This window comes from Centroberyx gerrardi, chromosome 18 (assembly GCF_048128805.1).
Source record: "Centroberyx gerrardi isolate f3 chromosome 18, fCenGer3.hap1.cur.20231027, whole genome shotgun sequence".
Taxonomy (NCBI): Eukaryota; Metazoa; Chordata; class Actinopteri; order Beryciformes; family Berycidae; genus Centroberyx; species Centroberyx gerrardi.
In genome coordinates, this window is record NC_136014.1 from 7,624,955 (window position 1) to 7,647,845 (window position 22,891).

At 40.8% G+C, this 22,891-nt stretch overlaps 2 protein-coding genes across 2 annotated transcripts; one reads left to right on the plus strand and one right to left on the minus strand.

Moving 5' to 3' along the window:
- Positions 1-654: 654 nt before the first annotated feature.
- On the minus strand, positions 655-16,787 carry LOC139917800 (phospholipase B1, membrane-associated-like). The gene is made up of 43 exons (XM_071906999.2): positions 16,736-16,787; positions 16,135-16,188; positions 14,924-14,984; positions 14,805-14,839; positions 13,696-13,780; positions 13,552-13,603; positions 13,188-13,268; positions 12,664-12,729; positions 12,496-12,557; positions 12,314-12,389; positions 12,098-12,205; positions 11,810-11,884; positions 11,495-11,566; positions 11,233-11,310; positions 11,069-11,129; positions 9,721-9,779; positions 8,492-8,565; positions 8,006-8,049; positions 7,718-7,826; positions 7,342-7,393; positions 7,126-7,206; positions 6,971-7,036; positions 6,786-6,886; positions 6,281-6,362; positions 6,087-6,191; positions 5,760-5,855; positions 5,224-5,295; positions 4,811-4,888; positions 4,638-4,698; positions 4,486-4,544; positions 3,918-3,985; positions 3,779-3,822; positions 3,277-3,376; positions 3,127-3,178; positions 2,922-3,002; positions 2,769-2,834; positions 2,564-2,658; positions 2,024-2,105; positions 1,817-1,921; positions 1,637-1,732; positions 1,458-1,532; positions 883-930; positions 655-801 (listed from the first exon to the last, which is right to left on the minus strand). Exons 1-43 carry the CDS (start codon positions 16,785-16,787, stop codon positions 655-657), a joined length of 3,216 nt encoding a protein of 1,071 aa, XP_071763100.2.
- Positions 16,788-19,497: 2,710 nt separating this feature from the next.
- On the plus strand, positions 19,498-22,891 carry LOC139917797 (protein yippee-like 5). Its single transcript, XM_071906996.2, has 3 exons — positions 19,498-19,667; positions 20,254-20,420; positions 20,940-22,891. The coding sequence occupies exons 2-3, from the start codon at positions 20,280-20,282 to the stop codon at positions 21,159-21,161; spliced, it is 363 nt and encodes a 120-aa protein (XP_071763097.1). The 5' UTR covers positions 19,498-19,667; positions 20,254-20,279; the 3' UTR covers positions 21,162-22,891.

Here is a 22,891-nt window from a genome sequence, read left to right on the forward strand (position 1 = left end):
GTATGTATCCATTTCCAATTTGCATTAACATTTTCAATAGAGTTAACTATACTTTATAGGAATACTCTATAGGAATGCTAATTTGTCTGTCTTGCTGGTGGTGCCAGCTTTCTTGTGGAAGGTACTATCTATATGCCATAGACCATAGTTAGACCATGCCATATTGTGACTCATTTAATCATCTGAAATCAGCATGACTTAATGGTGAAAATTAATAGTTACAAAAAATCATATATATATTTAGAGGTAAGTCAGATATTAAACATCTGATAGGGCATGAACCAGTCTGTTTCAATGGGCTCAATGCTAGTGTTTCCATCTTCAAGAAATTAAGTAGGCATATCAAAATACAACATCAAACATGATTCAAGTATAGCAGACATTTTATTGTTCCAATAAATAAGAATGAGTAAGGACACAAAACGTGGATTCATAGTGGACAATCACCTATGCATAAAAAATGTCACAATTTCTCTGGGCAGTATAAAAAATTAAGAAATCTTTACTTGAGGCTACAGTATAGACAATACAAAATTCTTGACATTTGAAAACAGTACTAGTGTGTATGTGTGTGTGTGTGTGTGTGCGTGTACGTGTGTGTGTGTGTGTGTGTGTGTGTGTGTGTGTGTGTGTGTGTTTTCAAGCACAATCCCATTAAAAACCAGTTCCTTTCATTTCCACTGCTCCCTCCACATGTTTCTTCTGAGTGCAGGAGACAATCAGCCAGGCGGCACTAATACCAACTAGCAAGCTGATGATCCCCACAACCACCGGCACCCACACCGGTATGGAGGAGGGACACTTGGGCACAAGAGCGGTTGGCACGGGACTGGAGCTGGTGGTGGAGTCTGTGACTGGAGCAGCAGTGGTGGTGGGGGTCACCGGTAGACCTGGGATGCTGTTCATCTTAGTGAAGATGAAGGGATGAGCCTAAAAGAAAGAGAAAGAAGCAGGATAGTGGAAATGTGAATATGTTTGAAGCATCTTTGTAGACTTGTGGCCATACAGTATGTAGTGAAGATTCAAACACAGAGGAGTCATTTTCTGGACTTCTAGTCAAAATGTGGTGGGATGATGTGTTCAAATTCAATACAAAACTATGACTGATCTATCAAACACGATTAACTCTGTTTGTGAGATATAACAGTAACATGGTTTGTGAGGAGTGGGATTTCTCTCTCGTCAGTCAGTTGTAGCTTTGCCACCAAAAGGACAAACTGCTTGCAATTGTCAGAGTTGAGGAGTTAGCTCTGTTTATCTCCTATGCAGGCGCCATCTTATTGCATTTCTGCTTTATTAGAAAGTATACAGAGGAAAGTGACAGGATACAGAGAGAGAGAGAGATAGAAGATAACATGCAACAACACTTGTGGGCCGGATTCAAACCCACAGCATTGCAAGTACATGATATGTGTCTTGACCAGCCAAAACTACAGAACTCTTTGTGCCTACTGTACCTCAGAGGGACAGTGAATCTTGGAGCGATCATATGTGAAGTTGTTGTAGGCCTGCTTCCTTCCCACTGGCTCCAGCTGTTAAAACAGAGAAAATCGGTAAAACCACAAACCAGAACAAAAACCGCTGGGAAGCACTGATCAATGCGAGTACAATTCCAGTACGACCGTCCCACCCTCACCATGTTATTCCAGAGGGCGATGGCCAGCTCAGCGTGCGCCCGCTCACTGATGTGGAAGCAATCCATGGCAAAGAAGCTCAGGTCAGCCTGGCCTTCCTGGTGAAACATGAGGTCATCTCAGCATACATTTGATTATTTGTGTACGGGTGTGCATCTAAATTGTGTGTCTCTGTGACTTACTCCGATGTAAGGGACAAAGGAATTGCGTAAGTAGGGCTGAAGGACAACGGTGAAGTCCTCTCTTCCATCATAGCGATCCCCAGAGATAAGATAGTGAGTCTCAGCCTAGGAAAAAAACAGAAAAAGGAAGGTTAGAGGAATGACAGAGGGAACCCTTGTTTTTTGAAAGTATATAAATAGATATTTGGAAAAGTGCTTTGCTTTTACCTGGTACACCTGATTAACTCGTTTGATCTCTTCAAGCTCTGGAGAGTTTTCCTCTGCATTTATAACACAGGGACAGTTGGCCCTGTAAAACATAGATTCACATTATTCCTCCCCTTTGCTGAGATTAGTGAGGAAAAGCTGATCCCAAATCAACTTCGCAACACCCTTGAAAGTCGGGGTAGACTCCTTGTTCTTTAGTGATTCAGAGTTGAGATGCGGCAGAATTGACTTTTCCACTCCACAATCCTTGAATTTCAATGCAACTCCATGACTGATCTAGTGAAATAACTGGTTCTAAATGCTTAATAGTACAGCAGTAAGGCCTGTGAGGAGTGAAAACACACTGCTTATCTATCAACAGCTGAATCAGCAGTTGCTTTGTTGCCAAAGTGGCAAATTTCCAACGACTGCAAGCGTTCAACTCTGTCCGACTCAGAGTCAGAGTTGGCAACAGAAGTCCTGATGTTGTACACGACTAGCTAGATATGGGCAGATAATCAAAAACACAGATCAATCAAGATGGAAGGATACAAAACAAACCTCTGCATGAGGGTGCAGCCCAGGTCGTTCTTCTTAACTGTTCTCAGCGGATCTATCTGCAAGATCTCCACCACATTGACCAGCAGCCTCGGTACCTACAGACACAGAGAAGGAGAGGGGGGCGGGGGGACAGTGAGAAGAGTAGAAAAACATGGCACACTATTCCTCATGACATGAATCTCCTCTAGTTTTGAACATAGCTCACCTCTTTATAAAGCATGTCCAAGCTGAGCATGAGATTGTGGCTGTAATTCTTGGGTGACAGGTTATTCTGCAAAAGGTATATTTGTATTTCAGTACCATATCAAGGAATGCACAGTTAATTCTGTACTGTATATGCATGTTAAGGGACACTTACTTGCTCCATGCAATAATTGCAAAGATCATTTCCCCCAACAAATATTGTCACGAGCTTCCAGTCCTTTTCAAAATTCACCTTCTGTGTGACGCGTGCACAGAGGATGAAGAGGAAAGAGAGAGAGAGAGAGAGAGAGAGAGAGAGAGGATTATACTGAGGCATTGCAGGGATTCACATCAGCCATTCAGCATTGGGCGAGTCTCACCTTGTTTTCTCTCATGGCCTTGATGAGAGCTTGGACTTGGGCTGGCATCTCACTGGAGACACAACAAAGACAGGCAGTAGGTGGTAAGACAGGAGAAAAGGACAACTAATACATAAGGAAGTTAACTGAAAAAAAAACATATGCACATACGAGGTCTTAGCTCCAGCCACGGCCATGTTGAAGCCCTTCTGCTTTGACCCCTGACCTTTGGAGAAGCCCTGGAGAGAGGGGTTGAACTTCCTCAGGATGTCTGAGAAGATACAAGGGAAATGGTTTTAGTCCACTTGTCAGATGGGGAAAAAGGTGTGGAGTATGTGATGTGAATGTGTGGAATTATCTCAATTTGTAGCAGGGCATTGCTGAAACAACAGCACACACTGTTTGAAAACCATCCCAACTTAAGTTGAAAAAAGTTAGGATATATTTCGCATGTGTAGCTCAATATCAAACTGTAAAGATGATGTTTTGTTGTATTCACTTCTCCTAAATCTGATTTATCACACTGAAAATGGCATCCAATAAGTGATAATAATGAAAAGAATGTTCCTCAGCATAACACAGTGTCCAATCTCTATCTCCTATGGTAGAGAAATAGTCATTTCTGTCAGGTATGAATAATCATTCATTCATAAAACATGTGGCATAAACTCACTTGGTAGTGTGGTGACAGTCTCTAGAGTCGCATCCCCTCCAATGCTGCAGAAAAAAGCAACAAACAGTGTGGTTTGTACAATACACAGCAGTGAAACAGCGCATATTATGTACTCATTGACCTTGCAGGGTCACTGTACCTCCATGCGACTCCCTTATACTCTCTCTTGAGGTCAAACAGGCTCTTTGCTTTAGCGGCAGTACCCGCCTGCAAACAGAAGACAAGCAAAGCCTCAGCGCCATGTGAAGACACAGAAGAAATTGCAGAAGGCACAGAGAGACGGCTTGGTCTAGATAAACACAACTGCTGCAAAGTGGCAACATTAGCAAAGACTTGGACATGAAAGGGGCAATCATCACCAATGCGAGTTAGTTGGCTGATAACGAATGATTAGAGGGCTCATAGTTCAGTAACGGCATTAGCCGATATCAGCAGGTTCAGTCAGTGCTGAATGCTGAATGTTCTTCTTCTATGCTTTCTCTTTCTCTCTCTCTCTCTCTCTCACACACACACACACACAAATTCTCAAGCATTTCGTGTAATGTAGCCTAAAGTAGGTGAAAGACATTTTTGGAAAAGCTGTACAGAAAAAATATCAAATATTTTCTATGAATCCAGCTGTCTGGTATGATATGTCTCCTTACTCGTTCTTATGAATTGAATTGCCTTTACTTGGGTTCTGTTTGATGTTATATGTTGACACTTACAGTGGAGGAGTCTCCCAGCGCTGCCACCACCTTGATGTCTGCTGGTCTCAGCTTGTGAACTATGGATGATGAAAGAGCACATCCAGTTCATAATCACACCATCATGCCCGCTGTCTGCTGATAATGGTTTTATGATTGTTTCTCCGTCTCACCTGAAGTAGGCACAGAGTCGGATGGAGCAAGGTCCAGGCAGGAGAAGTCACTTCCCCAGTTCTGGGGGGAAAAGAGACACGGTCAGACATTGGCAATGTGTAGAATGACCTCAAGAAAGTCACTTAAATAGTCTTCTTTAAAAAATGAACTTCCAAGATGTAGATATGCTTACAGGGATTGGTCCAGGCGTTGGTGCGGGGCCGCCATATGTGTAATTGCTGTTGTTATAGGTCCGAACATATGGTGAAGTCTGGGAATAAAAAGAAGAATCACATTGTATAAACATTACATCATGGCAGTAGATGACTATAGTGGTATGCAGCCTTATGGTATAGGAAAATGAAACGTACATTCACAAATATTATTCATTTTCAATAAAAGAAGCATGGGTAGTCCATTCAATTAATAAGACAGAAGGAAAGCTAAGAGGGACACAAAGTAAAGGAGACAGAGAAGAGAAGGTTCTGGCAAGATTCAAATGTAGATCTGGTTCCAGAGACAGGGGGTGTTAACCATCGCACCATCTCTGGCCACATTCATATAATATTCCTAGCACAGATTGGGTGATTAATCACAATTTCCTACCTTGGATGGACATTTCAGGATAATCTCAGCAGAAAATTCCTGCTTTGCAGTTTTATTACCCAGAGGCTCCAGCTATGGGAAAACAAGAGCCAGAGTGAGAGTTCAGAGATCATTCAGTACATTTAAAATGTATATATGGCATCACATTGTAACACAATACGTGATGATTGTATCATAATATCTGATTGCTGACTGCAATGGGAAAGACATACAGTAAGACATTGCTAAACTGAGCTTTGATCTGAAGGGCAAACTTTGATCAAAATATGAAACATGGCAGTCTAATTTGTTGTTTAAAGGCATGCATTAAAAGGAGTTTCAACAACAAGGAGAGGGGCTCCATTTTTTTTTTAAAGGGGAAGTGGTATTTGTGCTTGTGACCCAACCCAACCATAAATTGAGGGGGGCAGCTCATCCTTCTCCTAATATTGAGGGGGACATGTACCCCTGTCTCCCCCAAATCTTTGCCTATGAAAAAGCCTTCACAAAAATGCCATAAGCATAAAGTAATAGCTCCTTGTCTGGCTGGTTCCTACCATGTTGTTCCAGAGGGAGCGAGCCATCAGCGTCTGGGCCTTCTGGCTGAGGTGGAAGCAGTCAGGGCTGAAGAAGGAGCGGTCAGGACGCCCATCCTGTGGAACAGACCGAAGGCAATGTGAGTATGTGAGCCTTGCTGGGCCCTGACTTTGTCTCATTTATCAGAGCAGCAAAATACAGGAGGAATTTGGCCCATGCCAGTGCTTTAGCATACAGTATGTTAAGTGACCAATCCACTCGTCACATATTAGGTAAGGTCACAGATGGGCTAAACTCCCCAAAAGTCGGTGTAGTTCTTAAGTGAGGGACGGTGCAGTGTTTCTCACCGGCAGCTTGGGGACAATGACTTCTCTGAAGAAAGGCTGGACAACCACGGTGAAGTCTGAGCGGGTGTCGTACCGGCCGGACTCCACAAGCTCACTCAGCACATGCTGAAAGAAAGTGGAGAAGGTGACGATGCATGAGGATGCAGAGGCGGGGCATTTCTGCGATCGCAGTATGGCTTCCTAGTCCATCCTACCTGATAGCCTCTATTGAGATCCTCCAACTTCTGAAGAGCTTTAGAGCCGGGCTTTGGCCTGATGACGCAAGGACACAGAATACTGGCAAGGGAGAGATAACAGGGTATTATACCGACTTTTATGATTATTTCTTTATGACATTTCTGCTTTATCATAGCAAGAGGATTACATAGATCATGAGCTGGATTCAAACGCATGACATTTTGAATACACACACACGCTTCTGGACCATTAGGAGACCTCAAGATGTTAGAGACTGGATAAATTAAGATGATACGCACATCCTGCTCTTCCACTAGTGCGGGATAAGGATTAAACTGCAAAATTCAAAGTAGGTCCACACAACATTCTTGGCAGGAGTTGGCCTTCGTAAGATGGGTGACCTGACGAAGACTTGTTAGCTATAATAAAAAATTGGTGGAGCAAGAATCTTGTGCGGACCTACTTTCAGTTTTTTCAAGATCTTAAATGCAGACTGCAAATGATAAATGAATTGACACTCACTTGACCAGCCAGGTGGGACATTTAAGTGAAGTGTCTATGTGCATTTCTCTTAGTGGGGTGATGTGAAGAGGCTCCACTAGGTTGACCAGAGCCCGCGGCACCTGACGGATATAAACTCAGTTAATGCTAACATATGATTAAGGGGACCTTCATATAGAATGTAGCAGCACGTCTATTGATCTCACCTCTTTATGAAGATAATCAAGGCCTTCGCGAATGTAACGAACATAATTCTCTACAGAGTAATACAGCTGTGGGAAGGAGTAGAAAGGGGAGAAGTTTTAAGGTAGTGTCTTTTAAGCGCTCCTTTTCCTTCTCAAAACTCTTCATTAGTACTCACAGAATTGTAGCAGTAGTCACAGATATCGTTGCCACCAACAAAAATGGTGATCATCTTCCAGTCGGACTCAAAATTGATACGCTGTGTACAAAAGGAGAATGTCAGCCTCTGGTTTTGCTATTTGCTATCATTCATGGGTAACAACATCTAGAGTAAAGAGTTAGAGTAAAAGCGCTATATTACCAACAGATTAAAAGTAAATATAGATATTCTTACAGAGTCATTCTTCATCCTTGCCACCAGGGCTCGCACCTGCGTTGGTATGTCCCTTAAAACACATACACAATTGCATATCACAATTAAACAGCAAAAAGTTAAAGAGGCATTTCATCCATAAGACTTACATCTTACTTCTATCTTAGTTTTCAAAGTAAGATTCTCCAGAACAGGTTTTCATCAGCAGTCAAGCACACACACGTGCTTTTGAAATTTTCATAATTTCACTGAGCTATATTTAACACTACATGAAAGAAGAATCGTAATAATAGCATAATATATCAGCTTTGTTTTTTATTGCATTGCCCCTTTAAAGCTGATATTCTGTGATTAAAGACTACTTAGAGGCTGCTGATAGGCCTCTAATGGGACTCACCTGCTTCTTTCTCCTGCTACAGCCTGGTTGAGGAAAGCCTGAGGAGTGTCCTGCTTCCCCATGCCGACAGAGTAGCCAGTCAGGAGGGGGTTAAAATGCTTTAAGATGTCTGTATAAAAAAATAAAAAAAATTAAAAAAAAAGAGTTCAACATGAACAGTGGCAACACCCATCCAAGATCAACAAACACAGCAGCGAATGCTATGCTAACAATAGTTATAAGTTATCAACTACAGTATAATCATAGATATCTGATATCTCAAACTGGATACCAAGGAACAAGACTTACTGGGCAGTGTGGTGACAGTGGTGAGGTTTTCATCTCCACCAATACTGGAGAAAACAAATAATACAGTGTGTCTGTGTACCTTTTCATAGCATAATCACATTACATTACATTACATCATTGTGCATTGCGATAATTGTGCATCATTTCATCAAGTGCATTTTGTCTACAGATAATCACTGCGTGTTACCTGACATTTCCTTCTCTAACGTTGGTTTCTCTATCTTTAAGGTATTTATGTCCCATTTTTAGAGGAAATAAGAAATTATAAAAACATTACAACTGATATTCCCCTCTGAAGATGTATAGGGAGAATATATTTATATAGTATTCAAATGTATCTAAATATTTAAATAACCTGCATTACATTAAAATCAAAGAAATGGATAGCTGTGAAACCATATTAACACCATGCAATGCTGCAAAAAGTTACAGTGTAAACATTATGCTGAATTATTGTGTGATGGTTGTGTTGTGATGATGACCAACCTCCAGGACAAGCCCCTGTACTGACGCAGGACATCCAGTAAGTTGTTAGGGCTGGATCCAACGCCATTGCCTGCCTGCCAATTACAGATAGTATTATTAATTAGAGATTATGATAACATACGACCCAGTCTTTTTCCCAACTCACCCCATGATAGATTGTGTGTCCTTCCCCAGGAAAAATAAACCAGTATACCAGTTTCTCCCTCTATTACAGATATCAAAGAGTGATTCTGTTATACTCTGTTACACTGCTGTACTTTGTTCCAAGTTCTCAGTTTCTCTTTGATGTAAGTGTCCCAAGGCATTGAGATCTTTGGATCCTTCAAAAGGGAGGCCTAGACTCTAGACGATTGATATGCAATGACAGAATGAGGCAGGCCCATAGCTAGATAGAATAAGTAAGTACTGAAAGTAGAACTTGACTCAGGGGTAAGGACTGAAAGTTTGAGCCCAACCTGACCAAAACTGGAAAACTTTCTGTCCTGACCCGAACCAAGCTCAAGAAATATAGTTTTTTGTGAGGCCAAACCCCACTGAAAGCCAAAATGCTAACAAATTTCTCACGATAAGATTCTAAGAACATTTTTGAACGCAAGACTTTTAAGGAAGACATTCAACTCAACCATAGTCCATTGCATCCAGTCAGATCCAATTGGTAGATTGGAGTTTTAGTTCTACAAACATTTCTGCTGCTTTCAGCTGCTCTGGAGGCAGAAATAATCTCATTGGCTGTGTTAAACATCAATGGGCGGAGCCATAGAACCAGTTTTTCAGTTTTTATTTAAAAAATATATAAATGGCAATGACTTTTTTTCCCCATCCATTCATGCTGATGACATTCATGATGTTGGAAGATCAGCAGCTATCAAACTAGCTTACATACATAGCTATAGGCTAGTACGGCTAGTTTGAACTTGGAAGGTCAGCTAGCCTAACTAGCTAACCTACATAACTCTGTATGGCTAGATTGCATATGTTCTATTAGTAGCAAGAGAACTAGGCTTCATCATATTAACTAATTCTTCTCGCCTTTTTAATTTGACTTCAGCCTAATGTTACTTAGCCAGAAAAACTGTGGTTCTTTGACTCCATCCATTGAGGTTCAACTCAACTTTGTATAACTAAAACTCCATATTTCACCCAGCAGAGTCCACTAAGTCATTTCTCAGGATTATAACAGAATGGTAACAGATAAACAGAAAGCAGGAACCCAACAAAGGTTCACTCACTGTCAGAGAGTCTCCCACAGCAGCCACTACTTTGATGTCCCCAGGCCGGAGCGCATGGACTAGGAAGATACAGGACATCACATCAGGATAATAATCAATATTCAACATTAAAAAGGATTTTAGAATATGTGCAATCCATTCCATTTACTTTCATTGGCTGGAGTAGTAGTATGATTATGTAATAGCACTGTTTGAAAGAACTTAAATTCAAGTTAAATTCAAGAGAAATGGCTTAATTCCCTCCAATTTACACTTCCATTACTTCAGACAGGAGGAGAGCACCAATTTCTATAGCACAAAAATCAGTAAACTTTTTAGATGTTGTCAAAGGAGGCTTAAATAGAGATCAATAGGATAGGCTTCTAAAAATTCTGAACTTTCTCTTGTAAACATACTTGAAGTCAAACAACTTGGATAACTTAGTCTCATTAATTTCCCCAAACAGAGCTATCAATCACTTTCAACATGCTATTCTGTTCTTGCAACATGCAATACATTGCACTGAAAACCTCTACATGCTGTATGAATGAAGTCTGACTGACTGATTAATGTGACAAGTTTCAACAAAGGAACAACAATAATTTCTGTGCGTAGTGTGAGCATATCTGAAACGTGTACTATAATTGATAAGATTATGGTATCGTGCAGGCAGCTGTAGTAAAACCTAAAGTGTTCTGTATCAAGAACAAACTACACACAGTTTGTATTCCTTCATCATAAAATACAGAGGCAGAGGACGTGTGTTGTTATGCTGAGCCCAGCAGACACAGAGCAGATACAGTAAAAGTACTGATCATTCTATATCTCTGCATAATCATTAATGTATGTGTGGTACAAATGACCCCTATGCTATGAACTATACAGATCTAAACTTTTCCCAGTGCAAATTAGAATAATAGAATAGATTATAGTGCATAAAGTTATGTAAAGTAACACAAAATAATGTAATACAACTTGATTTGCGCACAATAAATTGTTTTGTGCTGTCTATGCTCCTGCTTCTGTTTTGTTTTTTGTTTTTTTGTTTTTTTTACAAATTATTGCAAAATATTAGATGTTCAAAGATGTTCAAATGGAATGCAAACTTTTTTTCTTAGGTTACATTGCATAAGGTAACATGGCATGACCTGAGGATGATGTGGATGAGGATCTGACTATACTGTACCATACTCTAACATAACATAATATAACGTAACATAACACAATGCAATGCAATGTAACGCAATGCAACACACTGCAACATATTGTACATTTTGGCCCCTAAGAACTGTAATTATTAACTATTACTAACTATTCTTGTTCATATTCTATGTACAGTGATGATCCAAAAGAGCGCTCATGGTCTTACCTGAGGTGGGCGGGGAGGCTGAGGGGCTCAGGTCCTCACATGGCAGCTCTGTGCCTGTAACCTGACCGGACACACAGAGCACATCCACAGTCACAACTACACAGCAGGCGCACAACAGTGCTGCCAAGACCTCCATGTGGCAGGAGAGCAGAGGAAATACTCACTGGGTTAAGGAGAGGAGCGGCATCACTGTGGTGATAATACGAAGGAGAGTTTCCCTCTGTCCTTATGAATGGTCGGTCCTGGAGAAAGAGGGGAGGGCAGAGAGGAAGATATGTAGGTGGAGAGAGAGAGGCAGATAGCGAGAGAGAATATATGTGGAGGAGGAATGAGGAGAAAGAAGAGAGAAGTGACACATTGAAACCTATTCAGCTGCTTCAAACTTTGTCACTATGGGTGCAGAAGGGTTTAACAACAGTCTCTCACCTCGCTGGGACATGGCACTGTGATGATCATTCCATTGTCCTCTGTGTTATGTTGGCCACTTGTGGGCTGCAGCTGAAAAGACAGACAAGTCATTCTCCTCTCGTTTGCATCAACGGGGAGGACAATGACAATGGTGTGTATGTGTATGTGTGTGTGTGAGAGAGAGAGAGAGAAATATGTGAGGAAATGAGAACAATTTGACCAGCCCTCACTTGGAAAAATGACCATTTTACAGCGAGGAGTTAAGTTCATGGTTAGAGTTAGAATTCTAGAGAAGAGGAGGGTGTAGATAGTTTAGACTGCTTTAGGCCTCACCAGGTTTGTCCACATCTGAACCATCATTTCATCAGTTTGGCGTGATGCTTGAGATTCAGAGGGAGTCCTCCCACTCTGTTGAAAATTGACAAAAATGTATGTTAGAAGCTCTTCTTGCAGCAAGACAACCAGCACACTGTATCCACTGCTTTTGTTCGATGTCTTGTAGACTTTTTAGGGTCAAACAAGGATTGGTTGAATTCAAATAGGGATGCAAAATGGTGCAAGCGAAAGGCACTATGGGGTGGAAGGTTTAGGGATGATGTCAGCCGGATGCCTGTCACTCACAGCGATAGAGGCGGGGTCTGTGATGAAAGGCGTGTCCTGCAGAACGACGGTGAAGTCATCTCTGTCTCCATGCCAACGCTTCTTTACAACGTGCTCAGCCAAGGACTCCTGTTCAAAGTAAATACGTTTGAGTCATTTAACTGTAAAGCGTTACTATATATTTGGGGAAGAGATAATATGCTGGATAATGGAGATGCACAGGAGACAGTGACAAACCTGCAGCACTTGAGTCAGCATGGCCCTCACGAGTCTGAGCTCTCCTTCACTGTTTGTTTCCGCACATGAACACAACCTGTCGGCAAAATACAGCAGATTCAGCTCATTAAAACAGTCATGATATTTGGAGACAGATTCATTTATGGCATTCAACAGAGTGTCACACTGCAATATGGACTTACCTGTTCTGGAAAGTGTCATACTCCCCGTCCCATAATGCAACACTGACAATGGTCCGCTTCAGCTACAAAGACATGGGACACAGTCATGAGCATTAAAGTGGCAAGGGTGTAAATATTGGTAATAGAACAGCAGTGAATGTGGAGGAAAATCTATAATCTTTCACAAACCTGAGAGTGCAGCACCTGCAGAGCTTCATCCACCTCCTGAACTGTCGCTCTGATAATGGACTCCACCTGCACACACAATTACAGCCAGTTACAGGGAAACAAGCATGCTTTTTCTTACAGTTATTCCCGTCTCAGCACAGTTGGTTTGGCCCTTACACTCCTTAACCAGTTGTAATGTGATTTTATATGGATTTAAGATGATTGTACTGTTGGACTTTATGTAAAATCGCCCTGGATTAGAGCATATGCTCAATGCTGAAAATATAATGTAGAATACAATTTTTATAAATAAGAATTGTAGATACAAGGTTTCTGATAGGCTTGCTGAGTGTGTAACTTGTGTTGATAAGAAGAGGCTACAAAGTTTATCGAAGATGGGAACATAGAGAACATGTGAGAATAGGACATGTCTGCCTCTTGGCTTGACTCCTGTGAGACTAACCCTTATGTCATCATCTGAAGGGCCATACATATACTGTATATCCCTAAACAGTAAACTCATGACATCAGAATAAAGCTCTTACCTGCTGCTCCTCGCAGGCACAGAGCTGATCCACTTGAACAAAGAGCAGCACCAGCTTCCAGTCTCCATCTGCATCAATGGCCTGTAGGAAAAACAGTATCATACCAGTTACTGGAAAGCTCTTTTCTGCCTGTAAGACTTTGCTTTGAGATTAAAGGGACACTTCAACATTTTGAATTTTTGTTAGCTGTATGCCTTGGTTTCAATGTAGAATGCTTGCAACACTGACAAGCCATTTTTAGGTCAATTGAAACACAAATGTCGATTTTTTTCACAATATACAAGGATCTGATGAATAAACTCAACCAAGTAAAATTCAAAATGTCTAAATATCCTTTTAGGTGGTAATGCAGCCATTTGAGTACCTGATTGCTCTGGAGGTAGAGAGACACTTCCCTCACCTGCTCCACCAGAGTCCTACAAACAGAAAGAAAAATCTTCTTGACAGCAGCAAAATATGATTGTAAGCATATTCTCATGTTTCAGAAAGCATTTGTGGCCATTTGTACCTGTGCTGGACAAACTGAGGGCGGTACAGGTTTGTTTCATCCAAGAGGGGACTGATCAGTGCAGGGTTGAACAGGGTCATCAGCTCTGACAGAGAGAAATTAATACAATTTTAAAGCCCAAATCCAGAATTTATTTGCCTGTATACCTTGTAGTTATATTGACACAGATTCTAAAAAAACATGGACTTGAACATGAAAAATAGGCTCTCTGTAACTTTCATTTCAAGCTGTCACATATCACATCAAACCCTCGGCTAATCAATTTGAGATTAAGAAAATGTCCAATCCAGGGAATCACAAGATAAACAAAACCAGTATTTTAATCTTAAGGAAATGAAACTTTAAAGCATGCTGTTACACTGCTAATGTCTGTCGGCCGAGACAATCAGTGAATGTACATTTGATCTGTATAATGTACCGGCAGCTTTATTTTATCTTATGAGAGACTTTGCAGTAAAAAGATAACAGGCCACAGACTTGGAGTAAGGAGATTGTATTGGGGTTCATTGGTTAGTTTAGATATCAGTGTAGTAAAGATAGCGCACAGTAGTGTAATAGGATGAATTGGATGAATTATTTACACTGAGTACTTTAGATATTAGTTTATATCCTTGTTATGGTCAAATACGGGACAAGCTGTTTTGTTGCCTCTTCATATTGTGATCACAAATCTGAATACATCAATGAACAGAAGATTCTGAATATTATTGTGGAAATACAAAGACAACATTAAACAGGATTAGGTGTTCATATGCCTCAGTATGCTGACTATTATATCATCATATCCCTGCTGTCATATTTGGGTGTCTTGAAATTCAGGATAATTGTTAATGGTGTACGGCTTTTACATGTATTCATACATGCACCACTGAATAGGAGAGGTGGGTCACCCTGCCTTAAAGAGCTGCTAACTCTAACAAATTTCATTGTCCTGGGTTTCAATGGAGAGTTTTAGTGTCACATGATGCTTTAAATGCTGTTTCAGAGGCTTTTCCACCCTGACAAGAATACAATTGTGGGGGAAACACTGAATCCTTGTAATTTTCTGGCATGAGAATGGAAAAATTGAAAGTTTAATGCAGAAGAGAATTTAAAGGTTGGGGATTTACCTTGGAGTCTTGATACCACTTTGGACAGCTCACTGCTGCAGGGAAACAAAGGGTCACAGGTTTGAATTTGGCTCAACAGTCTTGAATTTCAGAAATATCACTGCATGGTTGAAGCTCACCTGTGCATGTGAAGACCAATGGAGGAGAGAACAGCCACATCTGCGGGCCGAACACTGTTAACTTGAGAGAGAAAATTAGTCATTTGAATTGAATTTCAACATTGTGAGTATTCAAGTTTCAACAAATGTGAAATAAAATATTCTTGCAGTAGTTGGGGCGATGAGACTGTAGGGAACAGGGATTATAAAAAAATAAACATGATATTTAACAATACGTATTAATCAGCCATTGTACAAACACAAAGCAAAAGTCTCTCCTAAAGCCTGAAACTAGAAAGTCACATCTATAATCTGTGATTTCATTGACATTCACAGTGGGAGAACAAATTTACGGAAACCCTGACAGTTCACTGGCTGCTTTTCCTGGCTTATAGACACATTTTCAGATTCAGAAACTGTTAGCACTACTGTGAAATGAAGTTCATTTTTCTCTCATGCCTCTTGAGAATATCACAGACTTGAATCTTAGTTCTGTGTCCTCTTGATTTGGGAGACAGTTTCTCATTCTCATGAATATTAATGTAGCTGTTTAAGCTGATTGGAAATAACATATTCACTTACTCAGTTTGATTGAAGTCAGATTTAGGTCTGATTTCCATGCATAACTGTCTTTATATAAGATCAGTTAGAGTAATAGAAACAGTTTTGTCTCTATTACCATCACTGATCTTTTGCAAAGACTGTTACCAAAGTTACCCAAGACCACACTCTAGACCACATAGACTATATATATTTTGAGATTTTGCTTCAAGTTTTTCTTTCTTCCCTAATGGTTAGGGCACACGAAATGTGAAAATCTTAATTTTCTTTTGACAAAACCAAATTTCTTTGTTGATGTGTATTATCAATGCAACACACTTTATACCAAATCTGGCTTTTCAAGGCTATATTAGTAGTGGTATATGTTCTGCTGATAATGCACCCATAAAATCAATATAAAATCATCATGTTTAACATGAAGTAACTATTAGGGAAATTTGAAGCAAAATCTTTGAATATATACAGTATATAGACTATGCGGTTGTGAATTTGGTCTAGAAAAGAAGTATAATAATGCATTTTGTTGAGTTATAATACCACAAAATCATACATCACTATCAGTACTGGTCTGGATATCCATTAATTGTCTTCCCCAGTCATTGTCTACATATCATATCGTAGCCATAAATCATGTATAGCTCTAACAGAGAGCTGGTGTCCATGTGACTTACCAGTGGAAGGGGGGGACTGGGAGGGGAGCGACTGGGGGCAAGGCAGTGCAGAGACTGGAAGCAAGGGGAGATAAGAAATACAGTAAGATATTAGGATCAAACATTAAACTCAGTGTTAACAAATATAACTGAAAGACAAGGCATGGTTTGAAAATGAACAGCCATACAGAATATTATTATTAATACCATTTTAATGCTATTTGAGCCGGATGAAATGTTGAGTTCTTGGTGCAGCAGAAAATGAGTGATATTAATTATTTATGAGATCTGTCAAATCCCAAAAGCAAAAGAAAATATGACATGAAAATGTATGCCTGAAACTTTAAGCACAAAACTGTCACTGGTGCAAACTGGACTTCACCAAAAATGGCTTAACCTAAGTATTCTAGTATATTTGTCTTTCCTCCTCTGAAGTTTGTCAAATTGTTCTCAAAACCCTCTGGCTCAAACCCCACTAAATGATGATCAGGTACAACTTCACTACAAAAAATGTACTTCATTACAAACTGTAATCAGCTTCACCAGTTTAAGTAGATCTACAATGAACAAAGCTGCAGCGTTTCCAGAGTGAGACGAGCATTAAAGCACAAACAGCAGAGACCTGGTGTCCATGTGAGGCCCAGCAGTGGGATCAGCAGCAGTAGTGGAAGCATCCTTTGCCTGCTTTGGTCAGAGTTTTGTCCTTGTGGGTCTTTTCTGCAGCGGTCAGTTGTCTGTCTGTGTCACTGGCAGCTCTACCTCGCCGGTACACTCTATACATCATTAATATGCGCGGGGGGTGGGACCGGCCCACTGCTCAAAGGGCATGGCCATGAGACTTAAAGGTTCATAATGAAATAATGACACTGATAAGGCCATTATGACACGTTGTGTTGTATTGAGTGAAGGACGCTGATTGACTGGAGCGACTGCTTCACAATGTGTTTTGTGTTTCAAGATTAAACTGTATTTTCAGTTTCATTAAAAACACATATTTATATTTGGCTGAGTTATAACAATACATTTGAGAACCTACAATACCAGACAAAAGCATCAAACACTACTAAAATATCACAATGCTCTTCTAACGTGTCACAATAACAATAACATTACAATAGATAAGCTGAAGGAAATCGTACATACCATAATATACTATATTGAACTGTGGGGTCAGGCCTAATCAAGACAAGTAGAGTTACAAAAGAAAGTAAGTTCATGATTACAACATTTCTCAGTTAAAAGGAACTATTCCTTATCTGTTCTGGGGCAAGATAAGAGTGAAGCTAAGCTCTTTATCTGCTGGTTTTACAAACTGTATAACGTTCCATTAAAAACTCAGTCAAACCATTAAACAATTTGGTCGCTATGCTACAATCTGCACATCTGCATCCACACAGCAGTTAGCAACCAATAAACTCAAATAAACAACAAATGTCTGGCAGACCCACTCAGATGAATTCAGCTAATATCAGCTTGAACCAGATTGATGAGACATAATGAGGAAAGGTGTTTTGAAACACCCAATATACAAGACCCTGACCTTGCTGACTTGACCTCTCTGATACAGCAGTGTAAGATCATGAATCACACCACTGCTGTTTAACTCTGTGAATCAATAGACAGACCACAGATCAAGACTATTGTGGGAGATATGGTGATTTCCCCTGTAATAACAGATGCATGGCGTGACGGGGGCAAAGCTCCATAGGCCCGAGGGAAGATCTGAGGGGGAGTGGGATCCTATTGGTTGTTAGTAGTTGATGGTATCTTCTTGTTATCTGTAGATTTTATGGGTAAGGTGAAGAAAAACAACAGTTTGCCTTGCTACCATCGTTGTGATGAGTTGATAACTCCTTACATAAAACTGGAATACACACAAATGTTTGCTCATACACTTTGGTTTCTGAGCTGCTGAGCGGGCCGTTTGAAGCCAGCAGGTTCGGACGAATTCTTGTTGAGACCAATAGCAAAATTAGAAAGTATAATAACTGTACTTTGGGGGGGGGGGGGGGGGGGGGATCCCAAACAAGAGCTCAGATATAAGTTTGGAGAGCCAACTTTGGTGACCTCAAAAGCTTATCTGATGTTTGTTCTAAGTTTTGTCTGTTCTCTGTCTTTTATTACTCTCCCACTATAATCCGGCTGTATATGAAGATGATGTGATTATTTAATGTCTTTATAGAGTGTCATCAGAACCAAATGGCCGGTGAAATAAGCCTTTTCTTATGTAACAGTGATGCTACAGTGTCACGAGCCATTATCTCTTATGTATCTATCTCCTCTGATTAGAGAGGTGAGGGACAGTCAGAGGGAAGGGAAGGGCAAGGACGTTAAAACAACAAATCAGATTTACCGCTACTGTCCTTCAGCCCGGAACAAACGCTGCCTCTCATCCTCTCTGTAACACACAAACGCACACACGTTACATGTGTGTAACATGCTCACAATGACTGTATCATCCTTTCATGTGCCTGCCAGCATAGACACTGTGCTTCCATTCAAACACATGCACACACACAGGCACACACAAACTTCAAGGACTTAATCGACTGCTACTAATCTTAAATTCTGAGTTTTAGTCTGTGCTGAAAAATGTCATATAAAGTCATGATCTCTCCTTCATTCTGGATCTTAAATGCAGTGGAGTTGTAAAACTTGTCATTGGCAGATGAGGCAATGATTACTGTAATCCTGATAGATGGCCACACTCTCCTGCCTTTACAGTCTGTTATCTTCTTTCAAGGTCGGTTCACTCTGCAGAAGCATGGTGTGTATCTCTGCGCTTATCTCTCTGCAGGCTTAGCTGCTCTGAACAGTCTGAACTACAGTACCACGGCTGAATATGCAACATCATGGCAGTCCTCAGGATCTTTGCCAGGATTTTAAAAAAAATGATTGGCCCTCCTTCTTGTCCCTGGAGTACAGCACCCTCTTCCTTCCTCACCTCTACAGGAGCCTACAGCACGTCCACGGTGACTCTGCTGCCCCCTCGTGCTCGTTTAGTAAGCAGGGAGGGCGGGGCTACGTCAGCGGATGTTGACGGTCCTCTCAACAGCTGTAGAGAATGAAACACACAGCTGCGTCAAGCACATCTAGAATAAGACAGGAAGTGATGTGCTTTGCCTTCAAAATAAAAGCAGAAAATGTTGCCATTGGAAAAGACATGTATGCTATGAATATGTGCTGTGAAAATGATTTTGGGGGAAAATAACAACATCATTTTCATTTACCTATATATTCCTCTTTGAATAAATCTTTAAATTCACCTTGGTACTTTGTGGATAACCTCAAAATCTCTGGAAAATATGTTCGTCAATATGAGTTTTATTTTGAAGGTTACAACCGGAAGAAGTACGTTTTCATTCCTGCTGTCTTGACGCTGGTTAAACAAACTGATAGCTAACGGTACAGTTGCGTCAAGCTATTCTGCTGTGCTGACAGAGGCAACAGCAAGAGACGACACACGAAACTGGCATCTAATACAAGAATAAAGACACTTCAACGAAAAATATATTAATACGAGTGTTTGAATCTGCGAATCTGTCATCGACGAGGTGAGGAATTTGGTCGGCGTCGTCAACATCAGACTGTATGCTCTTCGTTGTGAACCAACTGTCCAGTCGTGCAAAATGTACTGATTATGCTGCTTTATGTAAACCATGGTGACATTTTATTGTATTTCTTTCTTCTGCCTGCCTATTGACATGTCAGTCAGAGGCCTAATGCTGCCTTTAAGTACTCCTTATGAGCTCCTCTTGAAATGATAACAAAATGGACCCTGTAGTGTAGAAACCAAGTGGCGCAGGGCTACTTTGTGGCAAAATGACGGGGAGAAAATAGCACCAGGCATGTAATTGATGTTTTAATTAAGTTATTAGGGAAAAGTTGTTACATGGCAAACAATAACAGGTATTTACCATCAATTGTTGACATGCTTTCATGCTCTCCTCCATGTTTTCCATCAGGACACACTCCTTAAATGTCACACCTTGGACACTTCTGGAACATTGATTTGATGACCTCGGAATTACAGTATTTCTCACAGCACTTTAAGGCAGCATTTGTGTGTGTGTGTGTGTGTGTGTGTGTGTGAGAGAGAGAGAGAGAGAGAGTCTAACTGGGCTTCTGTCTTTGCACAAGGTTGTTCTTCCCTGGTGGTGGGCGACATGGGCCGGATCTTCTTGGACCACATCGGTGGGACCCGCCTCTTCTCCTGTGCCAACTGTGACACCATCCTGACCAACCGCTCCGAGCTCATCTCCACACGCTTCACCGGGGCCACAGGCCGAGCCTTCCTGTTCAACAAGGTGGACACAAAGCACTAGCATACCATGCTGTTGTATTTGCAAATAGACAAGTATGTCTGACATAAAATAAACCTGTTATCCATGAATGATGATCAGTTCCTCACTAAGAAACAGTGACAAGACCCTTTACTTGCCTGTCTACCCTAGCAAGCATTTGATGGACAGCTATTTTCAGGAGACCAAGTTCAATTTCAACCCAAACGAGCACAAAATGATCACAATATGATATTATGGCAACTTAAAATTTGACATTAAAACACCTTTGGAAACTGTTTTTAATTGATATCAGACAGATATTTAGATCCTGATTTCACAAAATGATGCATATTTACATGGGTTTTCAGTGTTGGTGCAAGTCATAACATCTATTCAACGTTGAAATGCATGCTGGGACTCTTCACCACTTTGTGAGACTTTGAAGCCCACTCCACCAGCTGAAATTAACTTTGAAAAACCTAGAACTTCTCCATAGAAAAATCCATGAAGCGATGAACGAATGCATGTCCTGTCGTCCTCCAGGTGGTGAATCTGCAGCACAGCGAGGTGCAGGACCGAGTCATGCTGACCGGGAGGCACATGGTGCGGGACGTCAGCTGCAAGAACTGCAACAGCAAGCTGGGCTGGATCTACGAGTTCGCCACGGAGGACAGCCAGCGCTACAAGGAGGGCCGCGTCATCCTGGAGAGGGCGCTGGTGAGGGAGAGCGAGGGCTTCGAGCACGTGCCCTCCGACACCCCTTGAGTCCACCGGACGCCTGTTCTCCTCGCATACCGCAGCTTTCTACCAGCAACAAGTGCATGGACAGTCTGCTATTCGTGAATATACTGCAACTACACCGAAATAACATCACAGGCTACAAATAGGATGCAGTGGGCAGTTGGGAGAAGGAGGGGTGGACACTTTCCCAGAAATGTATTAGGATTTGTCCTAAGAAGGGAAATGCCATTGTTTCCCTTTCCCTCTCATATCATCCACATTTTAGATGCGTGTCCACTTGACTGTGATGCTGATGAAATGTGTAGGTGCTGGGGGAGTGTGGCTGCTGTCCAGAGAAGGACAAGAGGCTCAGTCAGATAGAGAGATGGTTCAACCTTATGTAGGGATCCATTAGCCATCAGCTGCCATCGGTGAGTACTCACTCTTAGCAGGAGATTGGGGCAGTTGTGATTGTTCAGTCTGATTTAGCGGAGTAGAAGAAGTCAGCAGCGTTACTTTGTGTTTGCAGCTAGTGTTCAATGTGGCGCTCTATGTGCAAGATGCTTTAGTTCAATTTAGTGTTATTTTCCTGTACCACTGTACCAGAATTTCCACCAGAAAGAACATCTACCAAAAGTAAATTGAATTAGAAAAAAAGTTAGAAAAAAATAATATATATAACCTATCTGTATCACATTGTTGATGCTGTTATTGATAAACTAGATATCATTATTGGCCTGTAAAGAATTTGTGTATCCACATTTTAGTTTTACCTTATGACAATTGATAACAAAATTGATCATTATACTTTCTACAGTGATGGAATGAAAACCAACTCTTGTCTTTAGCATTTCTCTTGCAGCAGATCTCTTCTTCCAGCCACCTGCTTTTAATGATCTTATTTTCATTGGTTGGTTGTATTTTCATAGTGACTCCAAGATTTATTGATGATTGATTTGAATGAAAACGTGGGCATATCTATTTTGTTTTTGGTCACAAAAAATAAATCCAGAGATTATTAAAGGATATCTACCTTTAACTACAGAAGTTAGTTATGAAACAAGGAGATTCCTTTGTTTTCAGCTCCACAGAAGCTTTGAAATGTGCATCAAGGACGTGGTGCAGCCTGATAAGTGTCACAGCGTTGCACAGAACAAGTCTCTTTTGAAACATATTATGGAGTGACAGGCTATTAGTGGAATGAATATTCATCTTAGGCAAACAGCACATCAAATTGGTCAGCAACCAATAAGTGACTCACATGTTTTAGGCCTAATCACGCAAATACTTAAATGCTGCTCCATCTGTTAATGGCATAAAGTTGGCCAGTCGTTGGGACTAAGTGACTCATTCAGTGCTGACTAATCAAAAGTAATTTGAGCTGGAATAATCAGACCCACTGCCAAGGATGCAGCTTGAGGGATGGCAAGACAGACGTTACCCAAAACCCTAATAAACCAAAAAACATAACCTGGTCTGTTTGTGAAAAGTAGGGTTAGACTGATATGAGTCTGCCAATATATTGGTTTGCTGATATTGGCCTTTTACTAAATATTGGATATCGGCCTGTCATGTCATCCACATCTGATAAAATGGAAGTTCCTCTCTGGCCACAGATGGGCGACAAAAAACAGCCTTGAAAGTGAAATTTTATTTTCTTCTGGCATTTTATTTATTTGTTTATTTTTTTGTCTTCATTTAAAGGCTTAATGTATGCCAGAGGGTTTTAGTGTCCCATGATGGTCTAAATGCTTTTCCACCATTCCAAGAATAAA